Source organism: Alosa alosa, chromosome 2 (genome assembly GCF_017589495.1).
Source record: "Alosa alosa isolate M-15738 ecotype Scorff River chromosome 2, AALO_Geno_1.1, whole genome shotgun sequence".
Lineage (NCBI taxonomy): Eukaryota > Metazoa > Chordata > Actinopteri > Clupeiformes > Clupeidae > Alosa > Alosa alosa.
The window spans coordinates 9484732-9510992 of record NC_063190.1 but is presented as its reverse complement, the minus strand read 5'-3'; the positions used below and the strand labels follow the sequence as shown (position 1 = coordinate 9510992).

At 44.4% G+C, this 26261-nt stretch overlaps 1 protein-coding gene across 2 annotated transcripts in view; it reads right to left on the bottom strand.

Moving 5' to 3' along the window:
• LOC125286327 (ubiquitin carboxyl-terminal hydrolase 32-like) overlaps positions 1–26261 on the bottom strand; it is a 30276-nt gene that overhangs the window by 1846 nt on the left and 2169 nt on the right. Inside the window, exons 3-33 of one of the 2 annotated variants that reach the window (XM_048231334.1) lie at positions 25176–25281; positions 24648–24766; positions 22581–22740; positions 21099–21230; positions 20459–20566; positions 20157–20272; positions 19956–20018; positions 19706–19789; positions 19304–19365; positions 18878–18980; positions 18534–18738; positions 17956–18119; positions 16853–16993; positions 16471–16588; positions 15428–15582; positions 15023–15104; positions 14843–14917; positions 14080–14221; positions 12273–12378; positions 11752–11925; positions 10248–10422; positions 9827–9978; positions 9426–9546; positions 8563–8768; positions 6597–6781; positions 6057–6143; positions 5662–5782; positions 1854–2045; positions 1175–1391; positions 472–932; positions 138–230 (exon numbers count right to left, since the gene is read on the bottom strand). In XM_048231334.1, coding sequence (XP_048087291.1) covers positions 138–230; positions 472–932; positions 1175–1391; positions 1854–2045; positions 5662–5782; positions 6057–6143; positions 6597–6781; positions 8563–8768; positions 9426–9546; positions 9827–9978; positions 10248–10422; positions 11752–11925; positions 12273–12378; positions 14080–14221; positions 14843–14917; positions 15023–15104; positions 15428–15582; positions 16471–16588; positions 16853–16993; positions 17956–18119; positions 18534–18738; positions 18878–18980; positions 19304–19365; positions 19706–19789; positions 19956–20018; positions 20157–20272; positions 20459–20566; positions 21099–21230; positions 22581–22740; positions 24648–24766; positions 25176–25281 — 4425 coding nt within the window. The remainder of the gene's footprint in view (positions 1–137; positions 231–471; positions 933–1174; positions 1392–1853; positions 2046–5661; positions 5783–6056; positions 6144–6596; positions 6782–8562; positions 8769–9425; positions 9547–9826; positions 9979–10247; positions 10423–11751; positions 11926–12272; positions 12379–14079; positions 14222–14842; positions 14918–15022; positions 15105–15427; positions 15583–16470; positions 16589–16852; positions 16994–17955; positions 18120–18533; positions 18739–18877; positions 18981–19303; positions 19366–19705; positions 19790–19955; positions 20019–20156; positions 20273–20458; positions 20567–21098; positions 21231–22580; positions 22741–24647; positions 24767–25175; positions 25282–26261) is intronic. The other variant, XM_048231342.1, reaches the window with a different exon arrangement.

Sequence of the window (26261 nt, the reverse complement as noted above, 5' to 3'; positions counted from 1 at the left end):
GAGGGGAAAGATGCGCAAGAGACAATTAGTGCAAATTCAGGGGTTAAACGAAATCAATAGCATCGATCGAAATGATTGACTGAAATTATACTAATGTCAATAATATTATATCTGAAAAAGGACAACGCTTGTTTTACCTTGCAGCTGCTGTCATTGTAGCAGTACCATTTCCTGTTGGGGTTTTTGGCATACGTCACATAGTGGCCTCCTCCTAGAATTCCTGAGTGACACTGAGAAAAAACAAATGAACCAGAGGAATCACTTCTCATTCGTTTTTCTTCTGTAGAAAGTTTTTTTCTTTTATCCCTGCTGTTTGTCATATAGATTTTTCTAAAATGCCTCGTAATGTAAATCCGTTTGACCAGAGACTGACCATAGGACAGGTTATAGTGGTACTTGCTATCGCACACAGGACAGCTTAAAGCGGTACTTACGGACACCACACACAGGTCAGATGAAAGCGGTACTTACTGATATTGCATACAGGTCATACATTGGGTCCAGACAACCCCGGTCCCGCTGGTCCTGCGAGGCTTCCAGGTCCATGCTGTCCTCCGTGCAGCCGTTGCTCTCCAGCTCCGACATGGACATAGTGTTGTCGCAGTCCCTGCTGGCCGTGTCCTCCCCCAGGGCCGAGTCCAGCCCCCCGATGGCCTCCGCGTCCGCTTCCGCCCTCAGCAGTCCTCCGCCGACCGCTCCACCACCACCTCCTCCTGTGTGGCCAGCGGCGGCGCTGGCCATGCTGGACTCCAGGTCCATGGGGCTCTCGCGGCCGCTGTCCAGGCTCTCCTTGCTTAGGGACAGCTGCAGCCGGACGTCCAGCTGCGGGGGGAAGACGCGGCCGTGCCGCCGGCCATCACGCTTGGGGCTGCCGGCGGGGCTGCCCTCTCTACTCAGGGGCCCACTGGGGGTGCGGGCCATACCAGGAGACTCTGGAGGGAGGGACATGGACAGGTCAGTCAGGACAACTGCTTGGATGCACTAATTAGATTTAATGGTGATAATGGTTTGGTCTCAGGTGTGCTTGATATCGATGATATATTTTGAACATCAGTGAACAAAATAAACATCACCTCATTATAAATCATTTAAAATTATCTCGTAAATCCTCCTTACTGACAGCATATATTTGAGATACATTATCTGCACTGGAGAGTGAGACCAAGGTTCTGACCTTTCATATCACTGGCCATGGAGGAGTTGGCTCCATCTCCACTCCCAGACTTTGACCCCGCACCCAGGTCCCGTAGCTCGTCGCTGGAACCCTCCTGCTCGGCCTCGCGTGGCGTGAGGAAGGCGCTGGGGTCAAAGTTCTCCCTGGGGAACTTCACGATCTTCTGGGACTTTATCCACCGCCCGTTCACAAACTGGAACCGTTTCAAATGCACAATCTGCAAGACAGGAAGAAGAGAAAAAAAGTTAATTTCACAATCTGCAGATTTAAAACACAGTATATAGATGTGCTTTTGAAACTTCACATGCGGTGCTTCTGAAACTTCACATGCGGTGCCTCAAGATCCTCGACAACATCTCCCAAAGTTTGGCTAGCAGTCGTCAAAATTCAAGCTATGTTTTGTGTGTCTAAGTGTGGCTCAGTTTCCGTTTCATTTTTAAGGAAATACTATGGGAAGCGTTTGATGGTTTATAGCTAATGTAAGGTGCTGCTTAATCAGAGATTGCAGTAAAGACAAATTCAGTGGCTGAAGTGATCAGAAACTTTAGAAGGCATTATAGAATATATGTATTTATTTTCATAAAATAAATGGGCATCTTAAATGGCCTGGCCCACAATGCCTGAGAACTTTAAGCCCTTTAAGAACGTTAAGATTCTAATCCACTGCACTGTCTCTGACCAGGATGGGGGGCAGCCTCCAGAGGTCCAGCTTCTTGGTGGCCAGCCGGTGGGTCTTGCACTTGGAGCAGTAGTAGAGCTCGTCCTCGCCCAGCTCCTCCTCGCTGGTGAAGGCCCGCAGGCAGCTGTCCAGGTTGATGGGTTCGGCCTGGGCCCTCCGGCTCTGCTCCACACTCACATGCTCCTCTACCATCTACACACACACACACACACACACACAGTTAGACATAAACACAATCACAAAACAACAAAAACATATATGAATAGACCACCGCAACCGCTCGCCCCCCCCATACACACACACACACACACACACACACACACACACACACACACACACACCTCCTCAGCAGATGACTGACGTCTTGGCAAACCAATCAGGGATGTGACATCAGTCAGCCTTACAAAGTATTTTTGGAAATGGAAACTTTTCTTCCCCCCAATAACCTAATGCCCTCTTGTTTTGCTTAGTCTTCTTGTTAACCAAATGTACCCGTGAAGTTGTGCTCACAATCCTAGTAACTGTCTACACTGCCATATTTTTCAGACAGCGGTTATTAATTAAACAAACAAGGTTTAGCAAATAAAGAGCTGACGGACAGACAAATGTTTCTCTGACTGCAAAACACTTGTGTTCAGCCGAACCTTCTCTGCAGAGAATACAATTTTGTCCTTTGCCCTTTGTGTACATTCATTTTAGGCTAAAATACTACTAGGCTAAATACTCTTACCCATTGTGTGTTTTGTAACATACATGTACCAACATTCACACACTACATGCTCAGTGTCTATTCCACAATGGCTTCTGCTGCTCAGTAGTACATAGGCCTTTTTGGATATTTACTACTATAGGGTTGGCTACTGTATGTTGTTACGACCCTGTTGACTGTTCTTGGGGCTCTGCCCTTTATTCTATGTGCCTGTTTGTCTCCTGCAGGGGGCTGAGTGCAGGGGTGGCGCCTAATAGTTAATGGGCTGGACGGTTTCCCATGGACGCTCTCTTGGGCTTTCACTCATTTTGTGGCTTGCTCTGAATGGGGAGAGCCTGGAGAGAGCCCTCTCCGGTCGTGTAGCCCTTTGCTGGGAGCTCCCTCCGTCTTCATCGCATTTTGTTTTTGTTTATTCATTTCCCCTAGGCACTTTGCTTGTATAAATTATACTGACTTTTGTATGTATGTAAATAAATATGTATGTATATTGAACGCTAAGGTGTGGTCTCTCCCATTTTATTTTGCCGCGAGATTTAGAATAATTGGATGTTTTTTGGATAAATTGGTTGTGCCTGCATTGTGCGTGGAACGCAATAGTTTGCTGCTATTTCGGTGAGTTGCAGCAAACAATAGGCCCAGCTGATTTTTAATTGGGTGAACCCCCGTAGTGATTGGTTAATTTGAGTTATGAAGCGAAGAATGAGACTTCCATCGTTAGTCATTCAGGTTGGTCAGACCAAACTTTTCTAGCGCACGTCTTGTTTGATTCAATCATTCGGTGGTTTCTGTTACAAAGAAGAGAAATATTAGCGAATTGGATTACCTTGGAGCAACGTGAACACCCTGCCACAGGTGAGACCGCTTATAAGTTTTGTTTTATTTTCTGCTTATTTGTTGTTTTTGCGTGTTGAACGAGGGAGGTGGAGTTCAGCTCAATCACGAAGACACGTCAAGAAAAGACACATTGCTGCAGTTAGTTACAGATGGGCTGAGTGAACGAGAGGTAATTTCACTTTCAATCCAGCGTTTCTCAAACTGTGGGTCGCGACCCACTACTGGGTCGCGGAGACATGCCAGGTGGAAGCTGAACTGACGTGAAAAACAGGAGTTTTATTTTTTATTTTTTTATCTGTAGCCTGGGCCCAGGTAGCACCGATCGCAATGGACGACTGTGTTATTCACATGGGGCCGCTTCGTGTCAAGGCAGCTTAGTCCCGACCTTCATCAGATTTTGAACGTTGTTGTGAGTGGTGAATTTCATCAAACCCGCCCTTAAAAGGCGTCTATTCTCCGACTTTGCGAAGAGATGGTAGCTGACCAAAAGGCTGTACTGTTTCACAGCGAGGCAAGGTGGCTTTCGAGGTAAAGTGCTGTGTGGCGTGTTTGAGCTCCAGTGCCCTCTTCTTGGAGGAAGAGCGATGTTTGAATCTGCAAGCACGTTCACTAATGAACATTTCTTGACTTAGCGATATATTTTATATATCTTAGCGATACATTTGAGTTAAATGTCCAGTTACAAGGCAAAGACAAGCACCTACCTCACCTAGCAAATAAGATTACTGCATTCACCAAAAAAACTTGAGTATGGGACAGGCCCTCAATCGCGACAGTATTATGCCTTTGAGATTTCTGTTTAAAACGCTGAACGTCTGATTGGGGAGGCACTCTTGTGATCCCATGTATTAAACAGTAAGCCTACATAACATCCCTGCAAAGTTTATTTCAAAAATATTTCCCAACCAGCAGTGCTCAGTATGACTGGATTATGGATCCATTTAATGCAGCATGTTGGTATTTCATTGAATATTTTGTACAATGCTGTAAAATGGCCTATGCTTCCTAATATGTTGCTGGAAAACAGAAATATGTGTTATGTATTTATTTATTACTATATCTGCAGCACTAGCTGATTTTAACTCTGTTGATAAGGATATATTTAGAACGTCATTATTTCAATACATTTGACAATTTTAAGCTTGACCTACCACTTTCTTAGAGCGATGAGGGACAGGTGGGGCTCGAGAATGCCCCCTTGATCAAAGTGGGGAATGAAAGAAAAAGTTTGAGAACCACTGATCTAGTTTGTTAACTACCACAGTCACGAGTTGGGTTGCGATAGTCTGTCATTTTTAAAAAGTGAGTCCCCAGAAAAAAGTTTGAGAAACACTGACTTAATCCATTGCCAGAGCCAGTGGTACAGACTTCGACGGCTCAACTCACGTCAGCGTTAACATTTGACCAGCAAATGAAATTGTTGGAACGAGACAAATTATTGGCCAGAGAACGAGAAAAGGATAGAGACTTAATATATGATAAATTGCGGCAGGAACAACATCGTTTAAAACTGTTGGAAGAGGGGAGAGCCTCTAAGCAACAAGACAGGATATCAAATATTATGTCTAAGCTTTTACCCACGTTTAATGAGCGCGAGCCCGACCTTTTTTATTTTTTCTCTGTTCGAAGTAGACTACTCGCAGATTATCACGGCTGGAGAGATTCAGAGCGAATTTTGCTTTTACAAAGTGTAATTTCTGGTAAAGCCTAAGAGGCCTACGTTGCGTTGGAGGACTCACAAAGGAAAGATGCAGCGCAGTGAAACGGTCTATTCTTAAAGCCTACAAATTAGTTCCCGAAGCCTATAGACAAAGATTTCGAAATTGGCGTAAAAACGCAAGTAAACTACGAGCAAACACACTTAGAGCTGGTGTGTGTGGATACGTTTACAGGGCTGTGCGAGTTAATGATATTTGAACAATTTAAGAACACCATACCGGAACCTATTGCCACTTATATCAATGGCACACTTTCCACGACACTTTGCTTTTATACATTATACTGACTTCTCTATTTATGTAAATCAATATGTATTTATATTGAACGCTACGGTGTGGTCTCCCCCATTTTATGCCAGGTCTGCTTTGAGCCAAGCAGTCCTTGACAGTATGTATTCACATCACATGCACCTGCAGTTCATGAGGCAAATCCTATGGAGGGGTGGGGCTAGAAATGTCAGGGCAGGCCCTATGACAGGAAATCATGTTACCACAAACACTAAAGGCAAACTCCTGCATCAACCTGCTCTCCTGCCATGAGACTTACCCTCTCTTGTGAGGTCTGGTAGCGCAGGTGCAGCGCTGTGGGGTCCCAGTCCACGGCGATGTAGGCGTTGCCCACAGTGGCCGCCTCGTCGGAGCACTCTATGGCACAGCCTCTGCAGAACCTGGAGGACACACACACACCACAATCCATCACACTGAGCCTGCAGATCAGTTTGAAAACTGTCCCGCAAACAAGAGCACACAAGCAATTTCATAAATATTAATTTCTTTAGGATTTGTTGACTTTATATGGAGCCTCCATTGTTAGAGTTGAAGTTAAATGGTATTTAGCAGACCCTTTTGTCCAAAGCAGCACAGACTCACAGTGGCGGGATCGGGACATACATTGTGTGCATACTTGTGTATAATTAGCTTAAAGTGTATGAGTGTTCTCACCGGTACCAGGGGCACCAGGCACAGGAGTTGCCGTCCTTCTGCACCACCCGCAGGGTAAAGGGATACTGGTAGCCCAAGCTGTCATCACTGCAAGAGAGGCACACACAAGTCACCGGTCAAGAGTGAACTACTGGACCATGGTGACTGCACAACTGTGGTGAATTCCCACCACAGCAAGCTGTGAAACGGAAGCTGTGTGTGTGTGTGTGTGTGTGTGTGTGTGTGTGTTTGTTTGTGTGTGTGTGTGTGATGCTTATTTATGCATATCACATTTAAAATGGCCTCTGGAGGACAGAAGCAGAAAAGAAAGACTACAAATGCTCCCGACAGAAAAGGGCTAACAACACTGGGAGACGGAGTCAGAGGATTGTCTCCAGGGAGAACATATGACAGTTCAACAAACTTAACAGTAAAGCACAGGAGCCCTGAGGCTCTGATAAATTAATGGATGCCAATACAAAGGCAAACCTGAAACTCTATATGACTATAATGACTATAACTCATAAATGAGATGCACAATGGGTGCTCTGGAGCACTGACCAGTCCTGGGCGTGGTTACTGGCCTCCTGAGGGGGCAAGGGGCTTGCCAGGCGGGACACCTGTGTCCACACGGCGTCGTAGAGGTCCCGTGCCCGAGTGTGCACCGTGCAGGGTACTATTAGGGGCATGCCAAACAGACTGGGCCTGTTCTTCTGAGATGACAGGAAGTACAACTCTGCCCGCATCTGTCAATCAAACAAACAAAGGGACCTTCATGGTACAATCACAAACATTAAAATTGCATTACATTAACTACAAATAAATGTTCATCTGAAACCCACACTAAAAACTATACACTATGGTTCAAAACTCATAACAATACAAATCTCTTCTTTTACACAAGTAATACTTGAAGGGTAAAATAATTTGCACTGTATTTAACCTTAAAGGCCCCCATTTTACCTTAAAATAACGTTTCCAAAATAATTTCCATGGCACATTAACTCTTAATAGGGCGAACGGCATTTCAGTCGCACTCTGAACTGGTCTTATCAGGCCATCCTTAAAAATATTTTTGTTTGCAGTAACCAAAAAAATAAAAATAGATTCGGTAGGTAGGTCAATATTTTTTTTTTCAAGATAAAAAAAAAAAAAAAATTACAATTTTGGTCATGGTGATTCACGTAGGAATGAATTTACACAAATGTGCATATCATTGGCGTAACTGACTGGGTCTTCAACCCGTGCCTTCAGGCACCATTACAAACCCTGATTCTGATGCAGGTTATATAGACCAACCTTTCTCAAACTTCTTTGACCTGAGGCCGGTCATGGCAGACTTTTGGGTCATAGGGCTCATCTACATGTACCCAGAAAGAAGGCTACAATAGCTCTTGCCCCACGTTATATTGAAATTTGACTATACAATACTCAATGCTATACAGTGTACTATACAGTCTCTGCTCTGTTTCTAAGGAAGTTCAAAAAACAAGCGTCGTTCTATCAAGTTTAGGTTAAATAAATAAATAGCCTTCCAACAGGTTGAAGCGGGCTTTGATACCAACGTTATCGATTAGTTTCAGTTTCTCTCGGCGAGCGGCGACTGAATGAATGCTCATACCACCACTTAATTGTAGGGCTCCATGTTTTAATGACATCGATAGCAGAAGCGTTTGTTTCTTTTTTTTTTCGATCCAGCGGTTTTTCTTGATCAACCGCGCACCAAATTATCAGATGAAGCACCGGGCCTAATTTTCACTCCCGCGGACCAGCAGTCTCCATGTTGCGGACCCATATTTTGAGAAATGCTGAATAGACCACAACCAATTTCAATATCCGACACGGTCACCGTTAGACTAGGGGGGAGGAGGGGATGAAAAGATCTGGCCACAGTTCTTCCAGAACCGTGCCAAGCAAAAAGCGTTATCAGTTTGTGTGAATGAAACGGCGTAGGGGCCATAGTGTGACATGCAAAACCAATGGTGTAGAGATGACGCCAAGTGAGCCATAAAGTGACCACGTTTGCATGTAGGCAATTTATATTCACAATACTTGGGCCTACTAAAAGAAATATTATTTTATTGCATTTGTATTGGTTGTTTAGAGTAAAAAACAACAATCGGTCGGTATTCACGCAAGTTTATAACCCGCAAGTCGATTAGGACTAAAAGGGGAAAAAATAAATATTTGGGTCGGTTCTAAATTGACAGGGTCGGTCGGGTTATGGCAAACGAAAATTTTTTAAGGATGGCCTCACTTGTAAAACAGCCATAAGAAGATGCCCAAAAAAAAAAAAAAATGGAAAAGAGCTGCTATTTTACAGGAATTCTGAGATCTCTTTCTACAGACTGCTGTCAGTGCATTCCCTCTATACTGTATTGGAGTTATGTTCATTTTTTGATTCAAAAGACGCATATTTAGTTTGTTTATTATTGCACTTCTCAACTGTAGGGGACACGAGCAAATCTTCTTTACTGCTGCTTTAAGTGCCATTGCATTACGTTAATTGTTATAATAAAGTTCTCACCATCTTCCGATGGATAGCAATGATGTAACCGGTAAATGGGCTGTCCATAGGTGGCGTCTCGTGGCCATTGGGCATGCCATTGGCAGGGCTGGTCTCTGTGCCACATGGAACAATGGTGCTGGGCATCCCTTTGGGCATCAGATCCAGCTTTAGGTGGGCACCATTTCCCACCATGGTGGCATTTCCATTTGGTAAAGCTGGCCCCTCTGTTGGCAAAAGGGGGAAAAACACATTTGGCATAATCAACCACATGTACAGTGCCTACTTACTGTAGGAAGCATTCTTTTCTGAAAGCAACAGTCTAAAGTGTAACACTTTCAACAACTTTCTTCAATTAACCTTCCCCATAATATTTTCTTCAATTACTGCACACACCATATGTAATAGCTTTTGACATTCTACAGAACATTCTAGGCAGCCGTGGCCTACTGGTTAGCGCTTCAGACTTGTAACCGGAGGGTTGCTGGTTCAAACCCCGACCAGTAGGAACGGCTGAAGTGCCCTTGAGCAAGGCACATAACCCCTCACTGCTCCCCGAGCGCTGCTGTTGTAGCAGGCAGCTCACTGCGCCGGGATTAGTGTGTGCTTCACCTCACTGTGTGCTGAGTGTGTTTCACTAATTCACGGATTGGGAAAAATGCAGAGACCAAATTTCCATCACGGGATCAAAAGAGTATATATATACTTATGTTGATCTTCTGACATTCTGCAGAATGATGTGTCTGTGTAGAGTGAGAACATATAAAGTCTAATAGAAATGCTATTTTCACACCTCTAAAAGTGAATAGTAAAGAGGTAATCATGGAAATCATAGAGAGGACTTCCTGAGATGAATTATTAATATGAACAGGTTCCTTTCTCACCATCACAGGTCTCTACAGGGGTGGAGATGGCTGACGAAGGGGAACCGGGCACTGGGATCTCAAACGCACAGAGGAACCCGGTCACTGCACGCCGCACCTTCTGGTTGTCCAGTGGAAAGTTCTAGATAAAGCAGGTGCACAGGAATGACCTCTCAGTTCCTCAAGAATTCCACAGAGTGGGTATGCAGTACAGATGTAACATTAAAAACTCATGCACAAGTATACTAACACACACACACACACACCACCCCCTCTGGCTGACCTTGATACTGATGGCACAGCAAAAGTATGATTATTGTGGACACTACTTTTGTTTCACATCCTTACACATAGCGAGGCCACACCTCACCGGAGCACACAGCATGGTGAGGCTTGTCCAATGTTTTCTCTCTCTTCTGTACCTTAATGTTGGAGGTGTGGACCTCGGCCAACAAGATCTGTTCAGGACGGAGGCTGCACAGCTTGCTCAAGAGCCTTTTGAGTCCGGTGTACTTCTCGTCCACGTTGAGCCTGAGGCCGTACCGCACCGGCGTGGAGCCGTCCAGTTGGATCACTGAGCGGCACACACACACACACATCAGAGGCGTTCAGGGAGAGGTTAAGACTATCACAGGATGACCTGTCCAAGGACTTATTACTTTCATACTGAGTATATGATGTTTGAATTTTGTAATCTCTTGATCATGAAAAAACATAGAATTTCCAAATAGAATTGTTGAATTACTGCAAAGCTTACTATGCATAAACAGTCAAAATACATAATCAAAGGAGCCAGCAATCCCCTGCCACATATACACACAGTAGAAGGTCCATTTGGCCTACCAATAATCTCTAAGTGCATGGAGTTGTCCATAGGCAGGGGCAGGGAAAGGAAGTTGAAGGGGTCAAAGCGAGCGCTGACGTGGCCGCAGGTTTTACACTTGACCTGGGAGCGCAGCTGGCCGTGGAACAGGTCCACCACGATAGACCGGTTCCTCCTCAGGTGGTTCTCCCACGCCTGAATACACACACACACACACCACAGTAACCATTACTCCAATGTTTCCTCTACGTTGATTTAAGGATGGCGGCCCGCGACGGCAAAATTAATGCCGTCACGGTATCCGAAATTAGGGCAGATGCACAATGTAGTTGCAATTGCCTTTTTCAAATAATCCTGCAGATGTATCCATTTTTTTATATATATATATATATATATATATTAAAGAAAGTAAAGGAGATTTGCACCAAATAAAGGCTGTGGTTGTGTTTCTACAACCTGTTTGCACAAAACCGCTGGGTTGCCAACTTTGGGTGTTTATCATGATTATCACGCATAGTGTGACCTGCCCCCACTGCTAAAAAAAAATCTAGAGGAAACACTGTACTTTCAACGGTTCTTAGGAAATGAGCCTAGCAGTACTTCTCATTTCACTGCAAAGGCCAATCACAGCATAGTGATTATAAGATCCATACATCATGCAAATGTAGCACTACTGTAGGCTACTGCTGCAAGTAACATAACCGACAATATTAGTAAAGCAAAGGCACAAGCTGTCTGTATCAAGATGTCTGCCACCACTGACTCCAGCTGAAAGTCACCTTGCAAAGCCACTGTCTGCTGAGTCACACACTCTTAAGGATCAAGCACCGTATTCTATGCACTATCCCTTCAATGGCACAAGAGGGCGCCCTTTACCCATCGACCTCTTGTGTGCTGCGCTGTAGTGTTGAGAAAGAAGTCAAAGTGGTAACAATTCTGATGTGGGAATTTCAGCTCTTAAATGGAACTAAGGGGAAATGGGCAGTAAGGGGAAGTCCACATTTTGCTGTTCTAAATAGGGGCGGCAGTAGTAACTGTTCTTGGCCTGTCACACAGACGGAGCCATTCACTTTTTTCTGTCTAGGCCACATGCCTCGAGGCTACCGCTATGCCTTGTCATGAGGACAGCAGAAGCCTTCACAGTCTTCTGGCTAAAGTGGTTTTACAACATTTTCAGGATCGGGCTGTAGAAACTGCTGTGACATAGTCAAAGGACAATACTGTCTGTAGGCAACTTGGACCACTCTTGATTTTGCTACTCAAAATTAATTAACTAATTTTTGCAGAATTGTGCATTGGTCTGTGTGGGTGCACTTGTGAATGTATCAAATGGAATGTATGCTTATGTAATCTATGTTTGCGTGTGTGTGTGCATGTCTGTGTTGGAGAGAGCAGGTGTGTGTGTGTGTGTGTGTGTGTGTGTATATATATATATATAGCTGTATGTGTTTGTATATGTTTGTATATAGTGTGTGTGTGTGTGTGTGTGTGTGTGTGAATGCAACATTGGTCAAGTGGCCTGACCTCAGACGCCACCTCCCAGTCGGGCCGTCCGTCGCTGTCCTTCAGCTCCACATACGGCTTGTCGTGGACACGGTTCAGGTCCTCGTGCAGGCCGTCTAGCAAGAAGGCCAGCAGCTCCTGGGAGTCCTGCTGCTGAAAGCCATTGAATCGCGGTGCATACTTTGCTATCGTCCACTACAACCACAAACAAAGAGACAGACATTTACCAAAGGGAATAGAGAGAGATTGCTAAGGGATCTTAACTTTTCCTGGAATGTACCCCTAAGTAGCCCTAAAAAAACTAAAAAATGACCCAAACTCCCCAAGTTTAAGACCGTTAAGGAGAGTAAGAGTGAGTACCGGGAAGTCAGAATGGAAGTAGCGATTCGTAATTGGGAGTGTTGATCCGTCTGACATAGTTGTTTTGATTAACAATCAACTGCAATTACAGCTAAATCTCCCTTACTTGGCTGAGTCACTGGCAACGGGGCCGTGAGATTAATGGGCTCTGGCATAAGTTGGTAAGAGAGCGCCAAACATACCCGCAGTTTGAGAGGTGCGATGCTTTTCTGGGTGCCACTCCAGAGCTCCTGCATCAGGTCCCCGTAGCACTTAGCCATGTGACCCCGCATCCCGATCGGATTGGTCCTGGGTGGGAAAACAAGAGAGTGCTTTAGAGTCCAGGGGCCTGTACTACGAAGCGGGGTTACTGGCTTATCTGGGTAACTTCGAGAGTAACTTGATCACGTGTGGCGTAACTTCCCGATTAACCCGTACTACGAAAGGTGAATAGGTTTTAACTGAGGTATGCTGCCATGGCAATTTACGCTGCATATCTTCTTGGTTAACCTCGAGGTTTCCGTTAACCACACCCTTTATAAGTACCACCCCTCCACTAACAATTTCTCCCGAGACATGTAATCGGGCATTACCTGGATGATCCATACGACATTGGGAGCCAAATCATGAAGGACTCTTCACAGGGCGAGGGGTTTTAGAGACCGCCAGAAAATATATATAGCCTACCCGGACGATATTCTCTATGAAGATATATATTGTCAGCCGAGGGAATTCGTTATCTGTCAGATGATCTAGGAAGACGTCTCATAGCAATGCCCGTATGTGGACATTCATGTATTCCATCGGTGATGCAAGAATACTGTATGTCCGAAAATAAATCGGACATAGGCATACAGTATGCTGAAAATCTGAGCAAGAATAGCCTAAAATAAATTGGCCTACAGTAGGCCTAATAAACTAAAATCACAATTTTAACAAACTTGTTGAATTGAATGTCATATTACTGTACCCTGCAAATAAAGGCTATACATTTCCACAGCACCAGAATCCGACCGAATGCCTCCTCAACCCCTTCCATGCTACTGTAAAACACTCTGGTGCCTTTCCTCCTACAGTAGTGTTCAAAGACACCTTTTTCTTGTTAGCTGTAAAACAGAGGCCAAGTGAAGGCTATAAGCTAGGCCTACATGTTTTCATAATTAAGAAATATTAATGCAAACTATAACTATATAAACCTACTATTCTGAATAATGTTTTTGTGTTTCATTTTCACCTGCTGCCATGTGCGTTTGGCAATGGTGTTGCATCTGAAATGTTCACAGGATTAGGCATACACTAAATCAGTCAACGGGGGCTACTTAAACATTCAATTATCCTATTACTGTAATCTATATGCCCACTTCCAAATTGTGTTGCATCTGTAGGCATTTCTATGAACTCAAAATAGGCTATATAATTATTTCAACTCATTTCAGACATTCCGCAAGCTACTAATCCTCCGTAACACATAAGAAAATGTGGGATCTGCAACGTATCTGCAATACGTTGCCAACAGCCTTGCTTTGTTCACTGCCGACGTATTTGATTTTTGTCGTAGAGTGGGTTTTAATTCCTCATAACTTGGCATAATAATTGTGCATTCCTCATCCGTAAAATAAGGTGATTGAGTCATCATTGAAAGTGGTGACTTGCGCTGCAACCCGCCCCTTTTATGCGAATGCGCACAAACTCCAATTAGGTTAACCCTGGCTCAACAAATCAACTTCATAATCAGCGTCGTAGTACCAATTAACACCACTTAAGATAACCAGGTTTTGTCAACCCTTGTTTAACAAAGTAACCCTGGGTTACATCTGGGTAGGTTAAGCTCCCTTCGTAGTACAGGCCCCTGTCCTGTTGCTTGGTGATGGACAGCTAGACAGACACAGTATCTTAATGATATGTAGTGGATGGACATACAGTGCATACTCACATACGTCAAGCGCACATGCGCGCGCACACACACACCCACACACACACACAGTGGAACCTCAATACACTGCCACACACCTGTTGAGCTCATAGAGGTGTCGTCCTGAGGTAAAGTATTCAGTCAGGGGCTTAGTGTTGCTCACACACTGGATGCTGGAGTTCATGAAGCACGTGTTGCCAAGGTTACTGAGCCCCTGCCGCCCCTTCTCAGTAGGAACTACTAGAACAAAAACAAGCACCTGGTTAGAAAGTGCAGCCCAGTGGAGAAGAGAGGACACTGTAGGTCCTCCCGTGCTTCTGCATCCCCTGTTGAGTCCCTCTTCAGTTCAATTCAGCACACAATTCCTTCTTGCCAAGAATAATGTACTGGCCCAACTTGAAGGGCTGCACCAAGCGTGCATTTGAAAATCTCACTGCACGCAATTGGATAAGACTATCCGACCAATGTTTACTGACTGATTCCGGACTTCAACGCAATTAGATAACACTACGGCTGTCATCTGTTTAGCTCGCCTCTGGCTCGCCTACTGTATATCAGATCCACCGATGTGATTGGCTCCCCGCGTTACAAGTGGCCAAAGTAACGTGCATCATTGCCAGAGTGTCTCGCAGAGACAATTCAAATTGTGCTCTTGCGAGAACTCTGGAGTTTCCAGGGTATTCCTTGATCAGGCCTACTAGGACATTTAAATGCTTCAATCAACCCAATGAAAGGGCCCTAAAAACATTCTGAACTTCCACTTTCCACCCTTGTGGTGTAAATACAGATTTGAGGAGAACTTCAAACATGGTGATTTCCGTAAGGTGATGGTCAGTGCCTATGGTCACTACACTGACTTACCTTTGTACCGGCTCATCCTATTGCTGTTGGCCAGGAAGGACATCTCCTCGGGCCAGCTCATGTCTTTGTTCCGTACTGAAACACAGCAGTGAAGACAGACACATTCACTACAGAGGTCACTGGGCCGTGAACGGGTCATTTTACTGTGCTAATCAGAACCCAGTGCAAAGAAAGGCATACCTTCAATAACCATGTATTGCTCATCTGGAATCTTCAGGTCATCCAGAGAATGGTCCTCATCATCCAGAAGGGTGAGATAGTTCTGTGGACAGGAATGCCACGTTAGATGAGGTTTGACAGTCAAAATCATTGAATGCAATTTTACTGGATGCAAACCTAATGGCGGTGTGGCAATAATGAAATGATATAAAATGTGTTCATCTCATTCTCTTACAAAAGGCATCACAGATTCATATCTGCCTCAGCAAAACCAGCACAAGGCCACTTTACTCTTCCAGGCCATCATCAGTTTTACTGTCATAGTAGCATTTAGTTTTGATGTGCATGACTCTTGCAGGTCATGATGTCACTGCATCATCTCCTACTGGATGTTTTCCCCGTATCAGGTGTTGTTGTGTCGGTCACCTCGTTGTTGTAGAGCCAGAGCCTCATGTCCTCCTCTTTGATGCGGAGCCTCTGAGACAGATACTCATGGATGTCTTTAATGGAGCCCACCCTGCTGAAGCAGCCGGTGTAGACCAGCACACGCTTCAAAGGGGCACTGGGAGAGGGCATGTTACCTGCAAGAGACCAGAGCAGAGAGAGAGAGAGAGGAGAGAGATTGGAGAGGGAGAGGAAGAGGAGAGAAGGAGAGAGAGAGACGGGAGAGGAAGAGGAGAGAGGGAGAGAGAGAGGAGAGATGGAGGGAGAGAAGAAAGAGGAGGAATTTGAGCTTCCATCACGATATCTATTTCTAGGAGAATAAGGGAGTTGGTTTGAGCTTGTTTCATCATTAAGAAATTATGAAAAGCAGTTCAGTCAGGTTATGGGTAGCAAATGTAGGAGAGACAATTCCCAAGTGGAGTCTAGTTATGCAACATCAAAAGGAACACGTCAGTACTTCAGTAATACTATCACAAATATCATCAACCAGTGTGGAGACTTGAATACAAAATAGCAGCAACAGAGTGCCTGTTTGCATTGTGAAACCATGCGGCCTTTCCGGCTGCCAAATGCTGCTTCAAGATACAAAGTTCCCACCATGGAAATCAAAAAGCCAACAATTTGCGTCTGATTTAATATTCCCAGGGAATAATCCCCTTCCCAAATTTGGACACTGATCTTATAACACAGCGGTCTCAGAAGGGGACAGCCAGGCTCTGTGGCGCTGAAGTGACCTCACATGACTGGGATAACCCCCCCCTGTACTAACCACAGTCTTGTGACATTCATGTACAACCTCAAAGAAGCATTTGACAAGCGTACGGAGCAAGGGGAAGTGAAAAACAGGTCCTGCTGGGGTGAGTGAACTTTGTGTAGCACTCGGAGTTCTTTTTTTAAAGCTTTCTTAATCCACAGACGCTTCTGGGCAAGACGCCCTTCTTCAGCATGATTAGGGCGGTTTCACCTTTGACCTAAGCCGTGCTACGCTACGCCATGCCATGTGTCCCATGTGGGTGCGCCCTTACCCATGTTGGCCCAGCCGTTGGACTGGGGGGTACGCGGAGGAGGCTGCTGCCTCAGGAAGAGCAGGTGCCGGGGGAAGAGCTCCAGCTCGGCACGCTCCATGTCCACCTGTCTGACCACCTGCGGGCCAGGTCACGGGAGGCCGAGAAGCGGACAGCGGGAGGAGGGGACAGAGAGAGTATGGTGATGGCGAGAGAGGGATGGGGAGGTAGAGAAGGAGGAGAGAGAGAAAGAGGGAGAGAGAGAGAGAGATGGAGTTAAATAGACAAAAAGGGAGAAAGCGGAGTACACATAGACAGGAAAACAAGTGTAATAGGCCAGCAGGCTGCACTTCTCATAAAAGTACGACTGACTTCAAGAGGATGCTGCCATCAAGTGACGTACCGGCCGAGGTAGGCTAAGGTTGGCTCCATACCAGTGATACAACGCCCTCCACACGGGCTCGGGGACCACCTCAAAGTCACGTCCGTGAGACAGTCTGGGCGAGCGTCTCAGCAGTCCCCCCTCCATGGTCAGCGTGGGAGCCTGGCCAAGAAGACACAGCAGCAGAAACTCTCAGGAGCTGCTCCAGCACAATACAGCATTCAGCTACACAGAGCCCTGACTGAACAGGGGAAAATAACCAAAACTTCCTGCGCTCCCGCACTACCAGACTCACCAACAGCTTCATACACCAAGCTGTAAGGATGCTGAACTCTCTCCCTCCTCTCCCCCCTCCACCCTCAGCTACATAACATCCTGGACATTGGACCCACAATGGCCGCCTGCACTACTCCACTTGCACACTTGAACACTTGCACACTTGTACACTTTACAACTTGGTGTTGTTGTCCTGAAAACACAACACTTCTGCTGCTCTTACATAACTTGCACCACTATGCCACTTTCTTTATTACTTAGGTCAAACAGAACTACCCAAGCCTTTTATTGGCCTGACTTTGCACTAGTATTTTATTGACTGTCTATGCACAATTTCAACCAAATTTTGCTGCTCTTATTTTTTCATTATTATATGTGCCCTCTTACTTACTTATTTACTTACTTTTTTGTTTATTTGAATGTTATGTTTGTCTGTGGACTTAAATTGGTAAAATATGTCTTGTCTTCACCGTGGGATAGTGAGAAACGTAATTTCGATCTCTTTGTATGTCTGGAACATGTGAAGAAATTGACAATAAAGCTGACTTTGACTTTGACTTTGGTGGTGTGATACGTCATGATATATCATGATATACTGTATGGGCTACAATTCAATATGTTCTAATATATTGCGATACTGTAATTGCAATAATGAGTTATACTGGTTTTAGTTAATTATCAGCTGTCACAGAGATTTTAAACACAACACAAAATGATTCACCGCCTGCTACAAATATTTGTATGGAAATTATTCATTTAAAAACGTGTTTTTCCACCCCTATATACACACAGACACCGACACAGACACAAAAAAAACAAAACAATGGCATGTGGTGGGGCAGTCTTACCTTGAGAGGCTCTGAGGTAACGAGTGTTTGGTTGTCAATGGCGCCGGGCCTCTGTGCCGCCACGTTCCCATCAGCCCCCAGGAAACTCTGGCTGTCTGTGTCCGAGGTGTCGGTCTGGCGTGGGAAGCAGATGTCTGTCGCTGTGGAGCTGGAAGGCAGCAGGCCTGAGGGGAGGAGACGAGCCGTCAGACCACAGATCAGAGAGTCAACAAACACCCAAACACGGCTCACAACACCTTTAATCATGTGATGTTTTAAAGGAATCTGCTCATTACACTGCTCTGTCATGAGTAAATGCAGCCATAGGCGTACCTGATTAATCAGTTTCATTCATAGACAAATCCTGATACAGTGACGTGCACATTTCCTTTAGGTTCTGCAAACCAGACCGCTGGCACTCACAACATATCTGACTGTTCTTCATAGATGGACTCGAAACACGGTCCACAACTAATACGCCAGGCTACTATACCAGTCAGTCGACATGACAAGGCAGTAAAGAATATCTACTAGCTCTGATTGACCATGGTCCATCTCTACAGTGGTGTGGCTGGTATAAGGCCGCATACTGTACTCACTCCCACTGGTGGTCTCTGAGGCCTCGGAGGCGCTGGAGATGTTATCAGAGAACTTCTCCTCCGACGAGGCGGGAGAGTTGGCCATGCCACCGTCTCCTGCCGCCTCAGGGGTCTGAGCCATTCCCCCTGACCCTGGTGCTGACCCCACCGGGCTCCGAGCCGTCCCAAACACACACGGCTGCTCCATCACAATCGCTTTGCTGTCCTGGGAAACCACAAACACACACACGCACACACATTATACTACTGGTATTTATGAAGCCAATTTTTGTAGAACTGCTGTAGAGTCACTAGTAGAGTATGAGGGATATGAGGGATGAGAGATAAAGTGGTTTTTGACTCACATATCTGACATAGTCTTTCCACTGCTGCCACCATTGTGTGGCAATGAGAAACCAGTAGTCTCCAGGCTGCAGGCCATGCCTGCTCTCCCTCTCCAGCCAACCTCTGCAAGAACACAGTCAAATCAGAAGGAAGCTTTTTCCATCAGGGCACAATAGCTGCTGTTGTTCCTTACATAATGTTTTGTTAAGATATTCCTTGAGGCAGTTTATAACTGGCGTAAATAATGCAGACCGTGCTTCCGCAGGTTCAACCGATATGCTGCATTTGTCAGGCAGCCATTTGTGGAAACTGATATTCTTATAGGAGATATTGGAACATCAATGCCAACCTCTTTGTCCTCTCTTACTCATAAGTGAATAAATGTGTAGGGCCCAATGTGAGGAAGAGAGAGTGCGACACACACACACACACACACACACACTCACCTGATTATCTGACCTTCCTCCTCAGGAGTGGCAGGCCGCAACCCCAGGACTATGTGACACACCTGAGCAAACACGAGAATCCAGTTAAAAACTTACAGAACATCTTTAACACATTAGATTTAAGTTTTAGAATTGACATGAGGTGTCCTAAGAACAACGTACTAAAGGACTTAGTTTAGATGTTAGTGCAATGTACTTCACATCAATATATTTACTGTTACAAGGTAGTAACCACAAACCTAAACCTAATCTCAAATCAGAAGGGCAATCTCAAATACATCTCACCTACACTGTAGGCACTACAGCATACTAAAATATAAATTGGTTACCCAGTATGTAATAACTAATGACATATAAAGTGTGTAGGGGCATGAAATCAGGTGGCAGCAGTAATATTGTTACCTGAAACAGCAGGTTGAGGAACTCGTCGGCCAGAGCGCTCTGGACGCTCCAGATCTGATAGTCTTCCAGAGTCAGATGACCCTGCTGCAGAACACAAGGACCAGATGGCCACATGTTAATACACATACACAAAAACTAGTCTGCTTTATTGGGAACAGTTCAGCAATAAATGATCACTAGGCAGTATTTCTAAAACAAACTTAAAATATAATTGAACACTGAATTCAAGTGGAATGTGGTAAATCCATACTTTGGTTGTATCATGTGTTTTCAAAATGTCTTCCACAATGTCAGTCACACTGATGTTTAGCTCCTGCAAATGTGGAAAAAACTGATTTAGAAGTTGTGTCTGAAACATGCCATGCAGTAATACAAATCTCTCTACACACAACCAGGACCATCAACATTACTGGTGGTGACTGGTGGAGCCATGGGAGAGTGGTGGTCTTACTGGGATGGAGTCCGTGCGGTTGTCTTTCCACACCTCCAGCAGCGCAGCCACCATCTCTCGGATCTCCTCTCGAGACAACACCCCATCTCGATCCACATCGAACACTTTGAAGCAAACTAGGGAGTGGAGGGTGGGGTGGGCAGCGGAACAAAAAACAAAACAAAAAAAAAGAGAACAAGAATTAGAACAGTAACTCTACAGGGAAAAAACAAGGAAAATGTGCTGATAAGTGACTTTATGGGCTTCTTGTTGTTATGTAAGCGTCAGAGTATGGTGCTAGCGCTGCAGTTCTGTTGGCGTACACTTCTGCCTCTCTGCGCGTGGCCCTCGACAGCAGGCGGACAGACCACATGAGATCTCCTTGAAGTCGATGTGATTATCCCGGTTCTCATCAAAGGCGTGGAACAAGCCTGCAACCGAGAGGGAGACACTATGGACTGAGAGCATTACACCACACGACTGATCCAACGCATATTACTTCTGCTAAATGTAATGTAATCACCCCCAACCCCTCCAACTTGACCAAACTCCACCTCAAACCCAGTACATTTCCTAACAAAAATAAAATTAACCTGTAAGTGTGAGTATCACATTACAGTGCAAAAGTCATATATTAATAATAATAATTTAATAATGATTAAATTAATTAAATTATTATAATAGTTATATATAGCGTTAATAATTATTATAGCGTTTCTCATCTGCTGACACAGATGTCTAGGCGCTAGTGGACCGCTATGTAAAGTTCAAAACAGGGTCTAACAACAAGTGACATGAATACAAAGTAGCAGTAATTTCTAAATCCTGAAGTAATTTAGCACAACACTAACAACAGCGCAGGAGTCCATAATTTTCCACATGTTCTGAACAAACAGACCGGGTCCCAGATGAGAAGGCTGCACACCAGCTGTGAACCAGCTGTGACTCTCAGGGTTCCATTACCTTCACTCAGGGATGTGTGAATGGGGGGCGAGACCAGAGGTACAAAGGTCTCCAGGTCAAAGCGTCCCGTCCTTGACTGAGCCTTCAGCAGCCAGTAGCGCTTCTCAAGGTCAATGATGTCTGCCTCCTCCACTAAGAAACCACAGGGTGGGACACAGATATCAGGAAGAAGTACAGGCAAAAGGCTGCATTGCATATTATTGAAAAGGCATATTGAAACCATTCAAGACAACCATTTATAAACATGACAGAGATAGATAAATTATGTTTGTCCAACTGTATGGGAGATTCTGAGGACATGAATTTAATTTGAAAAGGTGAATAAATTACAGTATATATCAACACGCAACATTCATTACACTGCCCTTAGTAAAATTTCATAAAAATCTGCAATAGAATCAGTGTTGTACACACATAACGGTGATATTTTGCCAAGGTTTCACAAGAGATGTTTAGTGGGTGGAAGTCTTTACAAGTCTCAGCAGTAGTCTGCTCTGCCTACAGACAAACCTCACATCTACTGTATACTGTGTACCCCACAGTCACAGAGTTTCCATGACGACGGCAGCTCGTCACTTCTCTGCTATGTCAACCAAAAATGACGTCACGTCAATCGTTGATTTTACAACTAACAGTCAGGTGCGTGATGGTACTTATTGACAAGCCCAGATAGCGATCACATACTATTAGTGAGGACTGCCTAGACTCAAGATTCTGTTTCCAAAATAGCCTACTGCACACTACTACCTACTGCTTGTATACTGATCTTGACAGTAAAGTAGCAAGTCAAATATATTAAGTAGTCCTGGAGTATGGCATTTCGGAAAGAGTCTCAGTTGGCGTCTTTACAGCTCTTAACCTTTGAAAGAGTGCTCCATTTGTTAAACTTGGAAAAGTGCCGCTTTTAGTTCACTTCTTCATGTAAACTTGTGCACAGCATAGCGGAGGTGCTGCGCTCTAAACGCCCATGCCAGCCTGTGCGTTGCTTGAAACAACAGTAGGAAGTCCTGTGGTTTACCCTTGAACAAGCCTGACGCATACGCAGAGCGTGTTGTGGCAACATGGTTCCCTTCCATGAAAAAGTCTCCCAGGTCTAGTGGGCGGTGGTGAGATCGTATTGACTGTAAGCTGCAGCAGCGTGTGTGAACTGCAGCGAGGTGTTGCTCTGTGCAAGTAGTGAGAGTAACTGGTGATGTGCGTTGAGACTACAATGGCAAAGACCTCCAAAATGGATTACCTTGATAACATTTGCAGTCTTCCATCAAATTAGACTAACACATTGTGGCGAAAAAATACACACACACACACACACACACACACACGTACGCACATAGGCTAAGGTTTCATTAAATAACAAAAGTTTCAAGTGCACACAAACATTCAAATACACACACACACACACACACCCCTCACACACACACAACACACACACACACACTCTCTCTCTCTTGCTGAATGGAGATTTTAGCCTTAATGACTCACAGTGGGTCACTCCGGCCAGTGTTTGGTAGAAGGTGGGTGTGTCGCTGTCGTCGGTCAGGGTGACACACACGCCACTCGAGAGCAGCCAACGAGAAAATGTGAAGGCTTCCTTATTCTGCAGAATCCAGCTCTTAAACTTCTCATAATTCACCTTCTCCCCCTGTTCAGACAGATCACAAACCACAACAGAGAACATAGTCACCCTACGAAAGACTGCACTTTCAGAATGAGTAATGTATGCACAATAAAGGTAGAGTAAGTTCTGTTTTCTGTAGAATAGGTTCTGTTAAATGGGACTTCAGCCCACTACATTGGCACAGCTTGAGCATGAGATGTTTCACATGTAACGGTATAACAGTAAATGATGGCAAACTATGATAAGGAAACATAACACAGTCAACATCATTGACAGCATCAGAAAAAAATACTGCATCCTGTGAAATCAGCATTACAATCAGATTCTTAATGCAGTGTTTCCCATACATTGACTTATTTGTGGCGGCCTACCACAATATCAACATTAACCACCACACAATGATTTTCTATGTTGTACTAATTTATATGGGATGAAATCCTTTCATTTCATCTCTCTCTCTAATTAAGTTATGTGCAAGTATAAGAAGCAGTATCCCTACGCTAACATTAGAATGCTGTTGGGTTGTCGAGGTTATCACACTATAACGTTACAGCTACTTGTCAATATCGACTTCTCATGCAAGGCAAGTATAACTATAGGCTATTCATTTTACTGACTCTGACACAGAATGTTTGCTCACCCCACCCCCCCTGCATCTACCACCACAAGTACAATTCAATTCTGTGAGAAACACTGTAATGCCCCGTTTTGATAGCATAAAGCATGTGCCAAACAACGATAAGGGAGTGTACAACAATAGAAGGCTATGAGGTTCAGAGATTGAGTCTGTGTGTGTGTGTGTGTGTGTGTGTGTGTGTGTGTGTGTGTGTGGGTATATGGTGATAAGAGCATAAACATCTGACATTTAATCACTCCACCCCAGCAATACCAGTGGGAGCTTTTCCAAATTTGTGTCTTCTTTTCAGCAACCCAGGTTTTAACCAGTGACTGCAACTTAAAAACAGAATATTTGCAGTAGTTGTAACACTTTGATGCTTTAGTATTTGCACTGTGATTAAACCAATGGTGTCTGGATTGTGAGCTGTGTTAGTGAGAATGTGAAGACTGCAACGACATGACAAAGGGTAATACTTTCAGTATGAGGGGAATGTGGGGCGCATGAATCAGAGTTGTGCTACCACTTCAAAAACAATGCAAAACCGACTTATGTGACCCAATATCTGTGCTAGTTTTGCACATAGTGCGTCACTCTTGTAGATTTGCCCACTTGTGCTCTTTTTCCTCTTTATATATGGCTGTCAATAAAGACCTAGGTGTGCATTTGCCTACTGTTTTATTGAAGGCTTGTCTGTTGAAAGTCACATCCACTCTATTGTGCTATTATTGTGCTAAATGCTCCAAATTTAAAGCACTTTGAGCTGCATTCTGTGTATGAAAGGTGCTATACAAATAAAGCGTATTATTTTTATAATTATTATTATCATTACTACTCTGTCATCAGGCGTGTCCATAGAAAACAACACACAATGCAGTACAGGCCCTTTCATATCTAATCATCACATTTGGTTGTTTATTCAGGGAAATGAACAGAGCAGTAAGCTCTTCTACAGAAATGCCCTGAGCATACACAGGTATACTGTCTGAAACATCCCAAACACCCACTGCTAGGGCTGACGCTTCGTCTCCTGTCATCTAAGTTACAGAAGACAGCTCCCGTCAAAGGCCATAACTCTCTATTCAATATGCTATGCTCTATACGTTCCTAAATCAAAACATTTCTATTTCTGAGAGGCCACAGAGAAACGTGAGGAGTAAAGGCTCATTTATAGTTCAGGCGACAACTATAGTGTCGCTCGACAAGAACTTTATGTTGCTTTTAAGTCTTATTTTGTCAAGCGACACTTATCCCCTGGACTATAAATTGACCTGAAGGGGTGGGGTGGGGTGCTGTAGGGTGGGGTGGAACTGACCTCAGTGAAACACTTGCGGAGAGAGGTAGGTATCTCTCCGTCCACAGCCTGCAGCATGGCCTCCATGTCCTCCCGTGTGGCATAGCTGCCTGACTCGCTGGCAAACAGACTGAAGATGTCTACAGGGCCAGTGGAGAGTGGAGAGAGGGAGAGGGAGAACGAGGGGGGTGGAGGGAGGGAGAGAGAGAGAGAGAGATTTGTTGCTTACTGTAATAAAAACTGCCAATTGAAGCCATATGTTAAAAATAAGTCACAGTTCCAAGTTAATCTGAAATATCTACCCTGTAACAAAATTATCAGTTTTGAGTGTCCGTGAGTATAACGTTAGGGTAAAAAATGTTCAGCACATAGCCTACACAAAAGACCAAAAAAAAAAGGTCACCGTGAGCTCAACTGACACAAAAAAACAAAGAACCACATAAACCCCAGGACGACCAGAGGAAAAAAAAAAAAAAAAATGTTCTCGTTGTCAAACTGCTGCCTGTGTATCGTCATGGTAACCACAGCACATCCGAGCCAGTGACTTACACTTGGTCTTTTCTTCATCCCGGCCTCTTGTCAACAGCACAAGCCCAACGATGAGGTTGTTGAAGTGCAGACCTTTAGACGTCCCCCCGAATGAGTTGTAGATCACCTGAGAGAAATAAAAATAGGTTAGAAACAAATAAGCCACAAGTATTAACATCAATTAGATAATTAATGTCAACTAATTCATTTGATTGATGTTGACTACATCTTAAACCATAGACTGGGCTATTAGGGTATTATTTATCAGCCTGTGCACGATTTACTCATTTACTTTCCAAGAGATCAACACATTTCACTGGTTTTCATCCTTATGTGATATGCACCAATGGCATCTCAACATGAATAAATTGTCTCCTAAGGGACTGTTTTAGATATAGGCCAGTTTTAAGTAGGACAATGTAGTAAGGTTATAGTTTTATTAACCCTAACTTCACTGGCATGTGATCACAACCGCAAAGATTTGTGTAGAAACGAGAAGGAAGCATTGCGCGCGTGTGTGTGTGTGTCTCTGTGTGCAACAGGTATAGCTTTCAGACGCAAGCCCAATTTCTGGGAAGAGCTAAAGAGCGGCATCATTTTTTTGGATTTTTTTGAAAGCCCAATGAGAGGGGTGCTTTCCCAGCACAGAACATTCATTCATCCGCAGACTGAATAATGTGGACTTTCTTTACAAGCCCAGATCATTCCATGGGCCTTTCTACCGCACTAACTACAGTAGATGAGTACCAAGGAAGGCAGCTGCAAACTCTCAAACAAACTGTCAGAGTAGTCTCCATAAACACTGCTAGAACACCCACACCAGCTCAAATTGTAATAATAATAATAATAATAATAATATTACTAATAATAATCTGTTCTTTTTTTCAAACACCACAGATCACAATGTCTTGACACAACCGCTGAGGCTCAAAATTTAAGTATTCTGTTGTCTGTTGTCTCCAGTCGACTCTTTTCTTCTCTTCTGAGAACAGTCCTGGTTTTATTTGGCAACTAAACCATCTTCGCCTTCTTTCGAGGAATTAGCAGAGCTTGGAGGTAAAATGCCAAAGAGTCATTAAAACATTAAAACTGGGCATCAGCCATTAC